We start from the raw sequence: 16,667 nt of genomic DNA on the forward strand, positions 1-16,667 counted from the left end.
CGAGTCATTACTGAGTTATTTAATGTAACAAATCAAGCATTAAACCTTGTAAACAATGAATGGTAATTTATGGTAACCTTGTAAACAGATCATTTAGATGTTAGGCGTTTATTTGAAACAGACGTTCATGTCATAGACATTAGAACCAGTAGATCGCGATAGTGCTGACGTCATCCACAAAACTCTATGGTGCATGAAGCCTGAAGTATTTTCATTTTAAATGCGCCATATTGCTGAATGTGGCTGAATCACTGAGGTATAATAAGAACTAGAGACTGTGTCCAAGATATCTGTGAGTGATGAAAGAAAATCTCCCTCAGTGACAATTACTTGAATAATTCAATGGATTTTTCTTTGTGCACAAAGGTGATGACTGAATTGTCTTCTTAGTAATTTTCTAATTTGATTTCTCTATGTGGCCGTGTATGGAAATTATCTTTCTGAGCCGGACGTCAGTTAAACTGCAGTACCGAAACAAAACTGTAGGAGCAGTCGAAACCGTGCTTCAAGACCGGAACCCTGGCACAAGTCAGCGGTAAACCGTGCTTCAAGACCGGAACCCTGGCCCAAGTTTAGACCAGAACCCTGGCCCAAGTCAAAACCGTGAAAACCCTGGCCCAAGTCAGCGAAACTGTGCTTCTACAACCCTGGCCCATCAGCGGTAATATAAGTCAGCGGTTTTCTAGACCAGAACCCTGGCCCAAGTCAGCGGTTTTCAAGACCAGAACCCTGGCCCAAGTCAGCGGTAAACCCTGCTTCTAGACCGGAACCCTGGCCCAAGTCAGCGGTAAACTGTGCTTCGAGACCGGAACCCTGGCCCAAGTCAGCGGTAAACCGTGCTTCTAGACCGGAACCCTGGCCCAAGTCATCGGTAAACCGTGCTTCTAGACCGGAACCCTGGCCCAAGTCAGCGGTAAACCGTGCTTCTAGACCGGAACCCTGGCCCAAGTCAGCGGTAAACCGTGCTTCAAGACCGGAACCCTGGCCCAAGTCAGCGGTAAACCGTGCTTCTAGACCGGAACCCTGGCCCAAGTCAGCGGTAAACCGTGCTTCTAGACCAGAACCCTGGCCCAAGTCAGCGGTAAACTGTGCTTCTAGACCAGAACCCTGGCCCAAGTCAGCGGTAAACCGTGCTTCTAGACCGGAACCCTGGCCCAAGTCAGCGGTAAACCGTGCTTCTAGACCGGAACCCTGGCCCAAGTCAGCGGTAAACTGTGCTTCTAGATCAGAACCCTGGCCCAAGTCAGCGGTAAACCGTGCTTCTAGACCGGAACCCTGGCCCAAGTCAGCGGTAAACTGTGCTTCTAGATCAGAACCCTGGCCCAAGTCAGCGGTAAACCGTGCTTCTAGACCAGCACCCTGGCCCAAGTCAGCGGTAAACCGTGCTTCTAGACCAGCACCCTGGCCCAAGTCAGCGGTAAACCGTGCTTCTAGACCGGAACCCTGGCCCAAGTCAGCGGTAAACTGTGCTTCTAGACCAGAACCCTGGCCCAAGTCAGCGGTAAACCGTGCTTCTAGACCAGCACCCTGGCCCAAGTCAGCGGTAAACTGTGCTTCTAGACCAGAACCCTGGCCCAAGTCAGCGGTAAACCGTGCTTCTAGACCAGAACCCTGGCCCAAGTCAGCGGTAAACCGTGCTTCTAGACCAGAGCTCTGGCCCAAGTCAGCGGTGACCAGAACCCTGGCCCAAGTCAGCGGTAAACCGTGCTTCTAGACCAGAACCCTGGCCCAAGTCAGCGGTAAACCGTGCTTCTAGACCGGGAAACCCTGGCCCAAGTCACCGGTAAACCGTGCTTCTAGACCGGAATTCTGGCCCAAGTCAGCGGTAAACTGTGCTTCTAGACCGGAACCCTGGCCCAAGTCAGCAGTAAACTGTGCTTTAAGACCGGAACCCTGGCCCAAGTCAGCGGTAAACCATGCTTCGAGACCGGAACCCTGGCCCAAGTCAGCGGTAAACCATGCTTCGAGACCGGAACCCTGGCCCAAGTCAGTGGTAAACCGTGCTTCTAGACCAGAACCCTGGCCCAAGTCAGCGGTAAACCGTGCTTCTAGACCAGAACCCTGGCCCAAGTCAGCGGTAAACCGTGCTTCTAGACCAGAACCCTGGCCCAAGTCAGCGGTAAACCGTGGACCAGAACCCTGGCCAAGTCAGCGGTAAACCGTGCTTCTAGACCGGAACTCTGGCCCAAGTCAGCGGTAAACCGTGCTTCTAGACCAGAACCCTGGCCCAAGTCAGCGGTAAACCGTGCTTCTAGACCAGAACCCTGGCCCAAGTCAGCGGTAAACCGTGCTTCTAGACCAGAACCCTGGCCAAGTCAGCGGTAAACCGTGCTTCTAGACCGGAACTCTGGCCCAAGTCAGCGGTAAACCGTGCTTCTAGACCAGAACCCTGGCCCAAGTCAGCGGTAAACTGTGCTTCTAGACCGGGAAACCCTGGCCCAAGTCAGCGGTAAACCGTGCTTCTAGACCGGAACTCTGGCCCAAGTCAGCGGTAAACCGTGCTTCTAGACCGGAACCCTGGCCCAAGTCAGCGGTAAACCGTGCTTCGAGACCAGAACCCTGGCCCAAGTCAGCGGTAAACCGTGCTTCTAGACCGGGACTCTGGCCCAAGTCAGCGGTAAACCCTGCTTCGAGACCAGAACCCTGGCCCAAGTCAGCGGTAAACCGTGCTTCGAGACCAGAACCCTGGCCCAAGTCAGCGGTAAACGTGCTTCTAGACCAGAACCCTGGCCCAAGTCAGCGGTAAACCGTGCTTCTAGACCAGAACCCTGGCCCAAGTCAGCGGTAAACCGTGCTTCTAGATCAGAAACCATGGCTCCTTGGGATGAATGGCATCTACAAAATTGGTAAGGATCATTTTGAAGGTGACAGTAACTACCAAAGGATCATGTTGAAGGTGACAGTAACTACCAAAGGATCATGTTGAAGGTGACAGTAACTACCAAAGGATCATGTTGAAGGTGACAGTAACTACCAAAGGATCATGTTGAAGGTGACAGTAACTACCAAAGGATCATGTTGAAGGTGACTGTAACTACCAAGGGATCATGTTGAAGGTGACACTAACTACCAAAGGATCATGTTGAAGATGGCTGTAACTATCAAAGGATCATGTTGAAGGTGACATTAACTACCAAAGGATCATGGTCGATATAGTAGTTTTCACCCTTCCTAAGAGAGTCAACCTGGTTGTAATGTCTATGAACCTGAAGCTAGCCTACTGTTAAACCTTTGCAGCAGAAGGTTCATTTAAAAGCTCAGCATTACCTATAATATATACACTGCTCAAAAAAATAAAGGAAACACTAAAATAACACATCCTAGATCTGAATGAATGAAATATTCTTATAAAATACTTTTTCCTTTACATAGTTGAATGTGCTGACAACAAATTCACGCAAAAATTATCAATGGAAATCAAATTTATCAACCCATGGAGGTCTGGATTTGGAGTCACACTCAAAATTAAAGCGGATAACCACACTACAGGCTGATCCAAATTTGATGTAATGTCCTTAAAACAAGTCAAAATGAGGCTCAGTAGTGTGTGTGGCCTCCACGTGCCTGTATGACCTCCCTACAACGCCTGGGCATGCTCCTGATGAGGTGGCTGATGGTCTCCTGCCAACTCTTGGACACTCTTGGACAGTCTGTGGTGCAACGTGGCGTTGGTGGATGGAGCGAGACATGATGTCCCAGATGTGCTCAATTGGATTGAGGTCTGGGGAACGGGCGGGCCAGTCCACAGCATCAATGCCTTCCTCTTGCAGGAACTGCTGACACACTCCAGCCACATGAGGTCTAGCATAGTCTTGCATTAGGAGGAACCCAGGGCCAACCGCACCAGCATATGGTCTCACAAGGGGTCTGAGGATCTCATCTTGGCACCTAATGGCAGTCAGGCTACCTCTGGCGAGCACATGGAGGGCTGTGCTGCCCCCCAAAGAAATGCCACCCCACACCATGACTGACCCACCGCCAAACCGGTCATGCTGGAGGATATTGCAGGCAGCAAAACGTTCTCCACGGCGTCTCCAGACTGTCATGTCTGTCACATGCTCAGTGTGAACCTGCTTTCATCTGTGAAGAGCACAGGGCGCCAGTGTCGAATTTGCCAATCTTGGTGTTCTCTGGCAAATGCCAAATGTCCTGCACGGTGTTGGGCTGTAAGCACAACCCCCACCTGTGGACATCGGGCCGTCATACCAACCTCATGGAGTCTGATCCTGACCGTTTGAGCAGACACATGCACATTTGTGGCCTGCTGGAGGTCATTTTGCAGGGCTCTGGCAGTGCTCCTCCTTGCACAAATGCGGAGGTAGTGGTCCTGCTGCTGAATTGTTTCCCTCCTACGGCCTCCTCCACGTCGCCTGATGTACTGGCCTGTCTCCTGGTAGCGCCTCCATGCTCTGGACACTACGCTGACAGACACAGCAAACCTTCTTGCCACAGCTCGAAATTGATGTGCCATCCTGGATGAGCTGCACTACCTGAGCCACTTGTGTGGGTTGTAGACTCCGTCTCATGCTACCACTAGAGTGAAAGCACCGCCAGCATTCAAAAGTGACCAAAACATCAGCCAGGAAGCATAGGAACTGAGAAGTGGTCTGTGGTCACCACCTGCAGAACCACTCCTTTATTGGGGGTGTCTTGCTAATTGCCTATCATTTCCAACGTTATTTATTCCATTTGCACAACAGCATGTGAAATTTATTGTCAATCAGTGTTGCTTCCGAAGTGAACAGTTTGATTTCATAGAAGTGTGATTGACTTGGAGTTACATTGTGTTGTTTAAGTGTTCCCTTTATTTTTTTGAGCAGTGTATATAAATTATACAAATAATTTATCTTAATTCTTTGTTTTTATATCATTGTAGACTATCTGTATAATTTATGCAACTGCATACTTGTGTCATCATAAACATATCCTTAGTAGTTGGAATAAAAAATGTATTCAATTATAATTACAAACTAAATTGATATTTCAAACATAGTGTAAGCTGAATCCTCCATCTCTACTCTGTCATCTGTCAGCCCCTCCATCTCCACTCTGTCATCCTCTGTCAGCCCCTCCATCTCCACTCTGTCATCCTCTGTCAGCCCCTCCATCTCCACTTTGTCAACCCCTCCATCTCCACTCTGTCATCCTCTGTCAGCCCCTCCATCTCCACTCTGTCAGCCCCTCCATCTCCACTCTGTCATCCTCTGTCAGCCCCTCCATCTCCACTCTGTCATCCTCTGTCAGCCCCTCCATCTCCACTCTGTCATCCTCTGTCAGCCCCTCCATCTCCACTCTTTCATCCTCTGTCAGCCCCTCCTTCTCCACTCTGTCATCCTCTGTCAACCCCTCCTTATCCACTCTGTCATCCTCTGTCAGCATCTCCATCTCCTCTCTGTCATCCTATATTATCCCCTGTTAGCCACCTAGACATAGTATCTTGGATAAAACCAATCACCCAAGTGTTGGTAAGAATATGTATTTTTCTCTCAATGCCAAACACAGTGAACACTTGTTTAGTGAATTATCTCCCCCTCTCCCTCTCCCTCTCCCTCTCCCTCTCCCTCTATCTCTCCCTCTCCCTCTCCCTCTCCCTCTCCCTCTCCCTCTCCCTCTCCCTCTCCCTCTCCCTCTCCCTCTCCCTCTCCCTTATCCCCCTTTCCAGAATGTTACACAGCCAATGGAGAGGACTACAGAGGCTTCCAGAACCAGACAAGCCTACTGGGTGGTAAGCCCTGCCTCTTCTGGAACGAAACCTTCCAGCACCCCTACAACACCCTCAAGTACCCCAACGGAGAGGGTGGTCTTGGCAGCCACAACTACTGCAGGTGAGGCCCCCTCTGGAGCCCAAGCTAAAGCTTGTACTGGTGCTCAGAAAATAGCATCTTACCCCAGGATACTACCCAAGATGACAGTGGAGGATGGTGAGGGCAGGACGGCTCAGAGTAATGGGTGGAACAGAGCAAATGGAATGACTTCCATGTGTTTGATGTATTTCCATTCCACCTATTCCGCTCCAGCCATTACCACGAGCCCATCATCCTCGATTAAGGTGCCACCAACCTCCCAGAAAAGTAAAAGTAATAGTCAGATCTCATTCACTGGTGCTGTTAGCTTAGCTTGTTAGCATTTAGCCTCACTATTAGTATCAATGAACATTGTTCAGACACTTTGTATTTACATGGGCAAGTGTAGTCACATGGACAGGAAGTTCGCCGGAGCTGAGTGCCAACCTACATTTTTCTACTGCTTGAGCTCCTGGACCTCTTATAGAGGTGGCGTTCCTAGATCTTGATATAAACAGTACCGCCTTTACCCAAAATTAGTACCGAACATCAAGCACTGGTCAGAAGTGCATACAATAGCACCTCAATGTCATCCTAGAGCAGAGAGGAAGGAAGCACTTTGGGATTCTTGTTATTGTATTGCCGCGTTCAAAACAACTGGGAACTTTGAAAAATAACTCCACCTGGGAAAAAAGCTTTTTGAACGGTCATCCAACTCAGAATTGCAAGTCGTAAACTTGGGCATCTTTCTAGAAGTCTGACTTTCCGACTTCAAGATAACTGACATCATGATTTGACCTAGTTTTTTTCTGAGTTACCATTTGTGTTGAAAACACCAGCTGATGATACAAGTAGTGATGTCACTTCTGGTGCATACAGAATAGATACTGTATATGAAACTGTGTTTGATGTCAATGACTTAGACAGACTTTTTCTTAAAATGTGTCCAAGTATTTAGAAGTGAAGGAAGACATGTTTTGGAGTCAGGGGAGAGGTTCCCTTTTGGCTGGTTTGACACAGAACCCTCTCAGGGTGTCTGTGTATGTGTATGTGTATGTGTGTGTGTACTGTATGACATGTGTGTGTACGCGTGTGTCCAGGCTTTTGTGTGTGGGTTTCCCCCCTTGGCCCTCTCAGACGTTTACGTGTGAATATTTAACAGAGTTTATACAAGCAAAGGCCTCCTCATCCCAGTGACCTAGGGAATGCCAGGGGACACCACAGTGTCTGGATTAAGTTTGGGCGGTATCCAGATTGTCATAGCTTCATAGCTTCATACCGACCTTGTGCCCTCTCGAGATATTCGGCATGAACAGCACTGAACACAAGGGGCAGTATTTTCAACCCCACTGTGCCTCTGTAATCCGAAGGTTAGCAATAATAAGAAGTACATGTAAAATCCCATAGAGAATGCTAACTAAACGCTAACGAGCACATTGTAAACATTTTATACAGTCTCTGACCTAAACTATTTGTAGGACAGACATCCCAGCTCATAAAGTTATACAAGTAACTAAAAAATGCTTGTAAACAAACACAGCGTGACTGGGGACTACCGGTAAGCTTCATAATGAGGAAATTCGATTAATTTCGGCTGGGCGCCTGGTTAGGTGTGTTGGCACTGGGTGAAAATTGATTGCATTTGTTTAGGAACCGAGCTGCCTCCCAGGCTTGGACAAGGTGCCCTGTTCAAAGCTAACGGGGAAGACAAACTCAAAAAGAGTCATGTAGGAACACGTGGAGAAATTAGTAGGATCTCTTCTCCACTGCCCAAACCTAGCCTGGATAGCACAACCTCACATGCAAAAGTGATTGTTTTGATTTAAAAAAATAACTTTATCTGCCTTCTCAATGAAAACTTTGTTTGAAAATTAAAACATATATTTTATGGAAAAGAGAGTATGTTTCTGGATGATGTACAATGCTGCTTTGTTGACAACATGGACAAGCGGAACATATTACTGTTCGATTTGAGAAGGCCGCTCCTCCCTCACCGTTTTTGTCCGTTCACGTCACGGGCCATAGACTGGTGCCACGCGACTTAGCATAACTGGATCTGCCCAATGACAAACAGGTGAAATGATGAACGAGATCTTCTTTATCTCCTAACATATTGCACAAGTTGACTGCAGGTATTTACTTAAAAAGTAGCTAGAAATATTCACATTTTTCCTTAAAAAAAATACAAAATAAAATAGTTTCAACGATATAGAAAGCATTGAAAAACCCTCCCGTGGTCAGTTCCAAATATCCCGTTATACGGCACAGTGCCTTTGGATAGTATTCAGATCCCTTCACCTTTTCCACATTTTGTGAGGTTACAGCCTTATTCTAAAATTGATGTAATTGTTTTTTTTTCTCATCAATCTACACAATACCCCATAATGACAAAGTAAAAACTGTTTTTTAGAAATGTTTGCTGATTTATTAAACATAAAACACTGAAATATCACATTTACATAAATATTCAGACCTTTTACTCAGTACTTTGTTGAAGCACCTTTGGCAGCAATTACAGCCTTGAGTCTTCTTGGTTATACATTTACATTTACATTTAAGTCATTTAGCAGACGCTCTTATCCAGAGCGACTTACAAATTGGTGAATTCACCTTCTGACATCCAGTGGAACAGCCACTTTACAATAGTGCATCTAAATCATTAAGGGGGGGGGGGGTGAGAAGGATTACTTATCCTATCCTAGGTATTCCTTGAAGAGGTGGGGTTTCAGGTGTCTCCGGAAGGTGGTGATTGACTCCGCTGTCCTGGCGTCTACAAGCTTGGACAACTGTATTTGGGGAGTTTCTCCCATTCTTCAGGTTGGATGGGGAGCATCTCTGCACAGCTATTTTCAGGTCTCTCCATAGATGTTTGATTGGGTTCAAGCCAGGCTCTGTCTGGGCCACTCAAGGACATTCAGAGTCTCCTGCCTTGTCTCCTGCTCAGGAGCAGGATTTCATCAAGAATCATTCTGTACTTTTCTCCGTTCATCTTTGCCTCGATCCTGACTAGTCTCCCAGTTTATCATAGGGATGGTGTCAGGTTTCCTCCAGGCGTGATGCTTGGCATTCAGGCCAAAGAGTTCAATCTTGGTTTCATCAGACCTGAGAATCTTGTTTCCCATGGTCTGAGAGTCTTTAGGTTTCTTTTGATCTGAGAATCTTGTTTCTCATGGTCTGAGAATCTTTTGGTGTCTTTTGATCTGAGAATCTTGTTTCTCATGGTCTGAGAGTCTTTAGCTGTCTTTTGATCTGAGAATCTTGTTTCTCATGGTCTGAGAATCTTTTGGTGTCTTTTGATCTGAGAATCTTGTTTCTCATGGTCTGAGAATCTTTTGGTGTCTTTTGATCTGAGAATCTTGTTTCTCATGGTCTGAGAGTCTTTAGCTGTCTTTTGGCAAATGTGCATTTTACTGAGGAGTGGCTTCCATCCTGCCACTACCATAAAGGCCTGATTGGTGGAGTTCTGCAGAGATGGTTGTCCCTCTGGAAGGTTCTCCATCTCCACAGAGGAACTCTAGAGCTCTGTCAGAGTGACCATCAGGTTCTTGGTCACCTCCCTAACCAAGGTCCTTCTCCCCCGATTGCTCAGTTTGGCTGGGCTGCCAGCTCTTGGAAGAGATTTGGTGGTTCTAAACTTCCTCCATTTAAGAATGATGGAGGCCACTGTGTTCTTGGGGACCTTCAATGCCTCAGAAATGTTTTGGTACCCTTTCCCAGATCTGTGCCTTGACACAGTCCTGTCTCAGAGCTCTACGGACAGTTCTTTCAACGTCATGGCTTGGTTTTTGCTCTGACTTGCACTGTCAACAGTGGGACCTTATATAGACAGATGTGTGCCTTTCCAAATCATGTCCAATCAACTGAATTTGTCAAAGGGTCTGAATACTTTCCGAAAGCAGTGTGTATACGGTATACCGCTCAAACCTAGCCTGGACAGTGTAACTCCGTCCATCGCCATACTTACATACAGCACACGTAGGCCTACGACCCCATAGACATTACTGTTAGCTACACTCACATAACACAATGCAATTAAAAAATGGATTTGTCACATGTGCCGAATACGACAGGTATATACTTTACAGTGAAATTTCAAGCTCTTTCCTAACAATGCAGAGTTAAAACTAAAGACAATGTGCAAATAAATGTTGAAAATAGATAACAATATCGAGTCTATATACAAGGATTTCCGGTACCGAGTCAATGTGCAGGAGTATGAGGTAGTTGAGGAATACCTAGGATAGGATAAAGTAATCCTTCTCACCCCCCCCCCTTAAATGATTTAGATGCACTATTGTAAAGTGGCTGTTCCACTGGATGTCAGAAGGTGAATTCACCAATTTGTAAGTCGCTCTGGATAAGAGCATCTGCTAAATGACTTAAATGTAATGTAAATGTAGGTAATATATACATGTAGGTAGGGGTAAAAGTGACTAGGCAATCAGGATAAATAATTAACAGAGTAGCAGCAGTGTATTTAGAGAGTGTAAAAGTGTGTGTGTGTGTGTGTCAATAATCATATGTTTGTATGTGTGTGTGTGGTGTCAATAATCATGTGTTTGTATGTGTGTGTGAGTGTGTGTGTGTGTGTGTATGTGTGTGTGGTGTCAATCATCATGTGTTTGTATGTGCGTGTTGGAGTGTCAGTATGTGTGAGTGTGTATAGAGTTAGTACAAAAAAGGGACAATGCAGGTAGTCCAGGTACCAATTTGATTCACTTTTCATATGACTTGGGGGTAGAAGCTGTTCAGGAGCCTTTTGGTCCCAGACATGACGCTCCAGTACCGCTCGCCGTGTGGTAACAGAGTGAACTGTCTATGGTTTGTGTGGCTGGGGTCTTTGACAGATACCAGGTGGTGATGCAGCATGTCAAGATGTTCTCAATGGTGCAGTGGTAGAACTTATTTCTGGATTTGACAGTCCATGACAAATCATTTTTCAACCTCCTGAGGGGCAATAGGTGTTGTCATATAATGCCTTCTTCATGACTGTGGTGTATGTGGACCATTTGAATTCCTTAGTTGATGTGGATGGGGACGTGCTCAGCCCTCCGTTTCCTGTAGTCCACGATCAGCTCCTTTGTCTTGATCACAATGAGGGAGAGGTTGTTGTACTGGCACCACACTGCCAGGTCTTATGACCTCCTCTCCATAGGCTGTCTCATCATTGTCGGTGATCAGACATACCACCGTCATGTCATCAGCAAACTTAATGATAGTGTGGGAATCGAACATTGGTCACACAGTCGTGGGGGAACAGGGAGTACAGGAGTACAGGAGGAGACTGAGCACGCACCCCTGAGCGGCCCCTGTGTTGAGGGTCAGCATGGCGGATGTGTTGTTGCCTACCCTCACCACCTGTGGGCGGCCCGTCAGGAAGTCCAGGATCCAGTGGCAATAGGCAGGTGGTCAGTCCCAGGGTCCAGAGCTTAGTGATGAACTTGGGGCACTATGGTGTTGAACACTGAGCTCTAGTCAATGAACAGCATTCTCACCTAAGTGTTCCTCTTGTCCAGGTGGGAAAGGACAATGTTGCAATATAGATAGCGTCATCTGTGTATCTGTAGGTGCGGTATGAGTGGGCCAGGGTGTCTGGGATGATGCAGTTGATGTGAGCCATGACCAGCTTTCAAAGCATTTCATGGCTACAATGCCACGGGGCAATAGTCATTTAGACAGGTTACCTTGGCATTCTTGAGCACAGGGACTATGGTGGTCTGCTTGAAACATGTACTACATGAACCAGAAGTACAGTATGTGGACACCTGCTCGTCAAAAATCTCATTCCAAAATCATGGGCATTAATATGGAGTTGGTCCCCACTTTGCTGCTATAACAGCCTCCACTCTTCTGGGAATGCTTTCCACTAGATGTTGAAACATTGCTGTGGGGACTTGCTTCCATTCAGCCCCAAGAGCATTAGTGAGGTCAGGACTGATGTTGGGGGATTAGACCTGGCTCACAGTCAGCATTCCAATTAATCCCAAAGGTGTTTGATAAGGTTGAGTTCAAAGCTCTATGCAGGCCAGTCAAGTTCTTCCACACTGATCTCTTCAAACCATTTTGTCACATTCTGACCTTTATTTCCTTTGTTTTGTCTTTATTTAGTATGGTCAGGGCGTGAGTTGGGGTGGGCAGTCTATGTTTGTTTTTCTATGTTTGGTTTCTGTTTCGGCCTAGTATGGTTCTCAATCAGAGGCAGGTGTCGTTAGTTGTCTCTGATTGAGAATCATACGTAGGTAGTCTGGGTTTCACTGTTGGTTTGTGGGTGTTTGTTTCCGTACGAGTGTTTGTCGCCACACGGTACTGTTTCGGTTTTCATCACATCGTTTATTGTTTTGTATTTCAGTGTTCAGTTCGTTTTTAATAAATAGTTATGAATACTTGCCACGCTGCATCTTGGTCCGATACTTACTCCTCTTCAGACGAAGAGGAAATCTGCCGTTACAGAAACACCCACCACAAAAGGGACCAAGCGGCGTGGTTAGTGGTAACGGGCAGCAGCAGCAGCAGCAGCAGCAGCAGCAGCAGCGAACACAAGACTCCTGGACATGGGAGGAGATTATGGACGGTAAAGGACCCTGGGCACAGCCAGGGGAATATCACCGTCCCAAGGCAGAGCTGGAGGCAGCGATGACAGAGAGGCACTGGTATGAGGAGGCAGCACGGCAGCGCAGCTGGAAGCCCGAGAGGCAGCCCCAAAAATGTATTGGGGGAGGCACACGGGGAGTGTGGTGAAGCCAGGTAGGAGACCTGCGCCCACTTCCAATGCTTATCGGAGAGAGAGAGGGACCAGGCAGGCACAGTGTTCTGTGGAGCGCACAGTATCCCCAGTGCGTGGGCATAGCCCGGTGCGGTACATTCCAGCTCCTCGTATCGGCCGGGCTAGAGTGTGCATCGAGCCAGTTGCCATGGAGCTGTCTCCTCGGGCCGGCGTACATGGCACCAGCCTTACGCATGGTGTCCCCCGGTTCGCCAGCACAGCCCAGTGCGGGCTATTCCACCTCGCCGGCACTGGCCTGGCTATCGTGAGCATTCAACCAGGTAAGGTTGGGCAGGCTCGGTGCTCAAGAGCTCCAGTGCGCCTGCATGGTCTGCTCTATCCAGTGCCACCTCCACGCACCAGCCCTCCGGTGGCAGCCCCCCGCACCAGACTGTCTCTCCGTCTGCTTCCTACAGGTGCTCCCGCCTGTCCTGAGCCGCCAGAGCCGCCAGTCTGTCCTGAGCCGCCAGAGCCGCCAGTCTGTCCTAAGCCGCCAGAGCCGCCAGTCTGTCCTGAGCCGCCAGTCTGTCCTGAGCCGCCAGAGCCGCCAGTCAGCCAGGAGCCGCCAGAGCCGCCAGTCAGCCAGGAGCCGCCAGAGCCGCCAGTCAGCCAGGAGCCTCCAGAGCCGCCAGCCAGCCAGGAGCCTCCAGAGCCGCCAGCCAGCCAGGAGCCTCCAGAGCCGCCAGCCAGCCAGGAGCCTCCAGAGCCGTCAGCCAGCCAGGAGCCGCCAGAGCCGTCAGCCAGCCAGGTGATGCCAGAATCGCCCTTCACTCTGGAGCTGCCGGAGTCTCCCGCCTGTCCGGCGCTGCCGGAGTCTCCTGCCTGTCCGTCGCTGCCGGAATCTCCTGCCTGTCCGGTACTGCCGGAGCCTACCGTTTGTCCGGCGCTGCCGGAATCTCCTGTCCATTTGGGACCCATGGCTAGGGTCCCCTCCCCTATAGGTTCAGGTTTTGCGGCCGGAGTCCGCACCTTTGGGGGGGGTGGTACTGTCACGTTCTGACCTTTATTTCCTTTGTTTTGTCTTTATTTAGTATGGTCAGGGCGTGAGTTGGGGTGGGCAGTCTATGTTTGTTTTTCTATGTTTGGTTACCCAAGTCATCACTTACCACGCCAAATCTTGGTCTGATCCTTACTCCTCTTCAGACGAAGAGGAAATCTGCCATTACACATTTCTGAATGCTGAAACAGGAAAGGGCCTTCCCCAAACTGTTGCCATAAAGTCGGAAGCACAGAATCGTCTAGAATGTCATTGTATGCTGTAGCATTAAGATTTCTCTTCACTAAGGGGCCTAGTCTGAACCATGAAACACAGCCCCAGACCATTATTCTTCCTGTACCAAACTTTACAGTTGACATTATGTTAATGTTCTCCTGGCATCCTCCAAACACAGGTTCGTCCGTCGGACTGCCAGATGGTGAAGTGTGATTCATTACTCCACAGAACGCATTTCTTCTGTTCCAGAGTCCAATGGCGGCGAGCTTTACACCACTCCAGCCGACTCTTGGCATTGCGCATGGTGATCTTAGGCTTGTGTGTGGCTCATCGGCCATGGAAGACCATTTCATGAAGTTCCCGACCAACAGTTCTTGTGCTGACGTTGCTTCCAGTCAGTTGCTTCCAGAGGCAGTTTGGAAGTTGGTAGTGAGTGTTGCAACTGAGGACAGACAATTTGTATATGCTACTCGCTTCAGCACCTGGCGGTTCCGTTATGTGAGCTTGTGTGGCCTACCACTTCGCGGCTGAGCAGTTATTGCTCCTAGATGTTTCCACCTCACAATAACAAATGTCAGTGAAGATACTTACCAGCTGGTCAGCGCATGCTCTGAGTATGCGTCCTTGTAATCCATCTGAGGCTTGTGAATGTTAAGGTATTTAGCTCGTCTCGTAGGATCGCGTCACTGGGCAGCTCACGGCTGGGTCTCCCTTTGTATTCCGTGATAGTGCGCAAGCCCTGCCACATCCGACGAGCGTCAGAGCCGGCATAGTAGGATTTGATCTTAGTCCTGTATTTACGTATATGCCTGTTTGATGTCTCGTCTGAGGTCGTAGTGGGATTTCTTATAAGTGTTCTGATTAGTGTCCCCCTCCTTGAAAGCGGCAGCTGCACTCATCTACAACACTCACATAAGCCTACAGCCCAGTAGACTCATTGAACCCAGTAGCTAGCATTGAGTTTGTACAGTATATTCCTCTTACTGTGTAGTCTTTTATCCATTGTTTTGATCCAGACAGACTTCCAGTAAGTGGCGTAGATATCATAGATATTAAATATAGTATTTCCCCACCACCACATAAAAGCTCCCTTAAAACGTTGCCTAAGACTAAGTCGTGGCTATTGATCTTGAGAGACTTCCAGTAAGTAGCTAAGTGCCATAGATATTCAAAATAGATGTAGTATTTCCCCACCACTTAAAATCCCTTTCAAAACGTTTCCCAAGTCTAAGTCGTGGCCATTAAGTCATAAAGCAACAATATGCTTTGAAGTGGCCAAGGACGGATTTGTGTTTTTGCTTTGCTTGGATTGGGACTCCTATGATTTATGACTGGGATACATAGGCTTGCAGCACAAATGGCACCCTCTTCCTTATATGGTGCACTGCTTTTGAACGGGGCCCATAGGGCGCTGTTCAAAAGCAGTGCACTATGAAGGGAATATAGAGTGCCATTTGGGGCACAGCCAGAGAGGATAAGGGAAGGCTTTAACTCCACTGCACATAAAAATATATTACTCTTGACAAGCAATGTGGAAAGGGACCTCTTCATTTGTTGGAGTCTATCTCCTTTACGTGATCCGAGTACAATAAACAGTTCATATTTCAGCCTAATGACAACTCACCACTTCATAAATGCAGTCGTTGAAGGTAAAATACACATTTCCACAATCAGCAAAATAAATTGTATATTCGAGACTTCTTTAGGTTTGCTTTAATCAACACCTTATCTCTCTATCTTTCCCTGTCATTTTCTTTCTCTATTTCTCTCTCTGCCTCTCTTTCTCTCTCTGCCTCTCTATTTCTCTCTCTCTCTCTCTCTCTCTCTGCCTCTCTCTCTCTCTGCCTCTCTATTTCTCTCTGCCTCTCTATTTCTCTCTCTGTCTCTCTCTCTGCCTCTCTCTCTCTGCATCTCGCTCTCTCTTTCTCTCTCAATTCATTTTAAGTGCAGTATTGGCATGGGAAACATAGATTTACATTGCCAAAGCAAGTGAAATAGATATTAAACAAAAGTGAAATAAACAATAAAACAATTAACATTACATTACATTACATTACACTCCCAAATGTTCCAAAAGAATAAAGATGTTTTGATTGTCATATTATGTGCAAATAGTTAAAGTACAAAAGGGAAAATAAATAAAGCCAGCAGCATACCACCCTACATGCCACTGCTGGCATGATTCTGAAGCTAAGCAGGGTTGGTCCTGGTCAGTCCCTGGATTGGAGCCCAGATATGGCTGGAAGTGGTGTGACATTGTCCTGTGTAGGGTGCTGTCTTTTGAATGGCATGTTTAACGGGTGTCCTGACTCTCTGTGGTCACTAATGATCCCAATGCACTAGTTGTAAGAGTAGGGGTGTTAACCCTGGTGTCCTGACTCTCTGTTGTCTCTAATGATCCCATGGCACTAGTTGTAAGAGTAGGGGTGTTAACCCTGGTGTCCAGGCCTTCATTCCATCATGGCCACCTAATCAAATCAAATTAATTTATATAGCCCTTCGTACATCAGCTGATATCTCAAAGTGCTGTACAGAAACCCAGCCTAAAACCCCAAACAGCAAGCAACGCAGGTGTAGAAGCACCTGCTTACAATTGGCTCATTCATCCCTCCTCCTCTCCCCTGTACCTATTCCCCAGGTAAATGAGAATGTGTTCTCTGTCAACTTATCTGGTACAATAAGGGTTAAATACAAAAATGTACAATGGTGTTTGTTCTTCACTGGTTGCCCTTTCCTTGTGGCAACAGGTCACAAATCTGGCCGCTTTATGGGCACACTGTGCAACTTAACCCAATAGATATGTTTATCAAAATTAGGTTTGTTTTCTAATTCTTTGTGAGTCTATGTAATCTGAGGGAAATATGTGTCTCTAATATGGTCATACATTTGGCGGTTAGGATGTTAGGAA

At 47.5% G+C, this 16,667-nt stretch overlaps 1 protein-coding gene across 2 annotated transcripts in view; it reads left to right on the top strand.

Annotated features, from left to right (window-relative positions):
- LOC135513784 (kremen protein 1-like) overlaps positions 1-16,667 on the top strand; it is a 128,865-nt gene that overhangs the window by 43,232 nt on the left and 68,966 nt on the right. For both annotated transcript variants that reach the window (XM_064936710.1, XM_064936711.1), the window contains exon 2: positions 5,663-5,825. In XM_064936710.1, the coding sequence (XP_064792782.1) occupies positions 5,663-5,825 (163 nt within the window). The remainder of the gene's footprint in view (positions 1-5,662; positions 5,826-16,667) is intronic.

Source organism: Oncorhynchus masou, chromosome 25 (genome assembly GCF_036934945.1).
Source record: "Oncorhynchus masou masou isolate Uvic2021 chromosome 25, UVic_Omas_1.1, whole genome shotgun sequence".
NCBI lineage: Eukaryota > Metazoa > Chordata > Actinopteri > Salmoniformes > Salmonidae > Oncorhynchus > Oncorhynchus masou.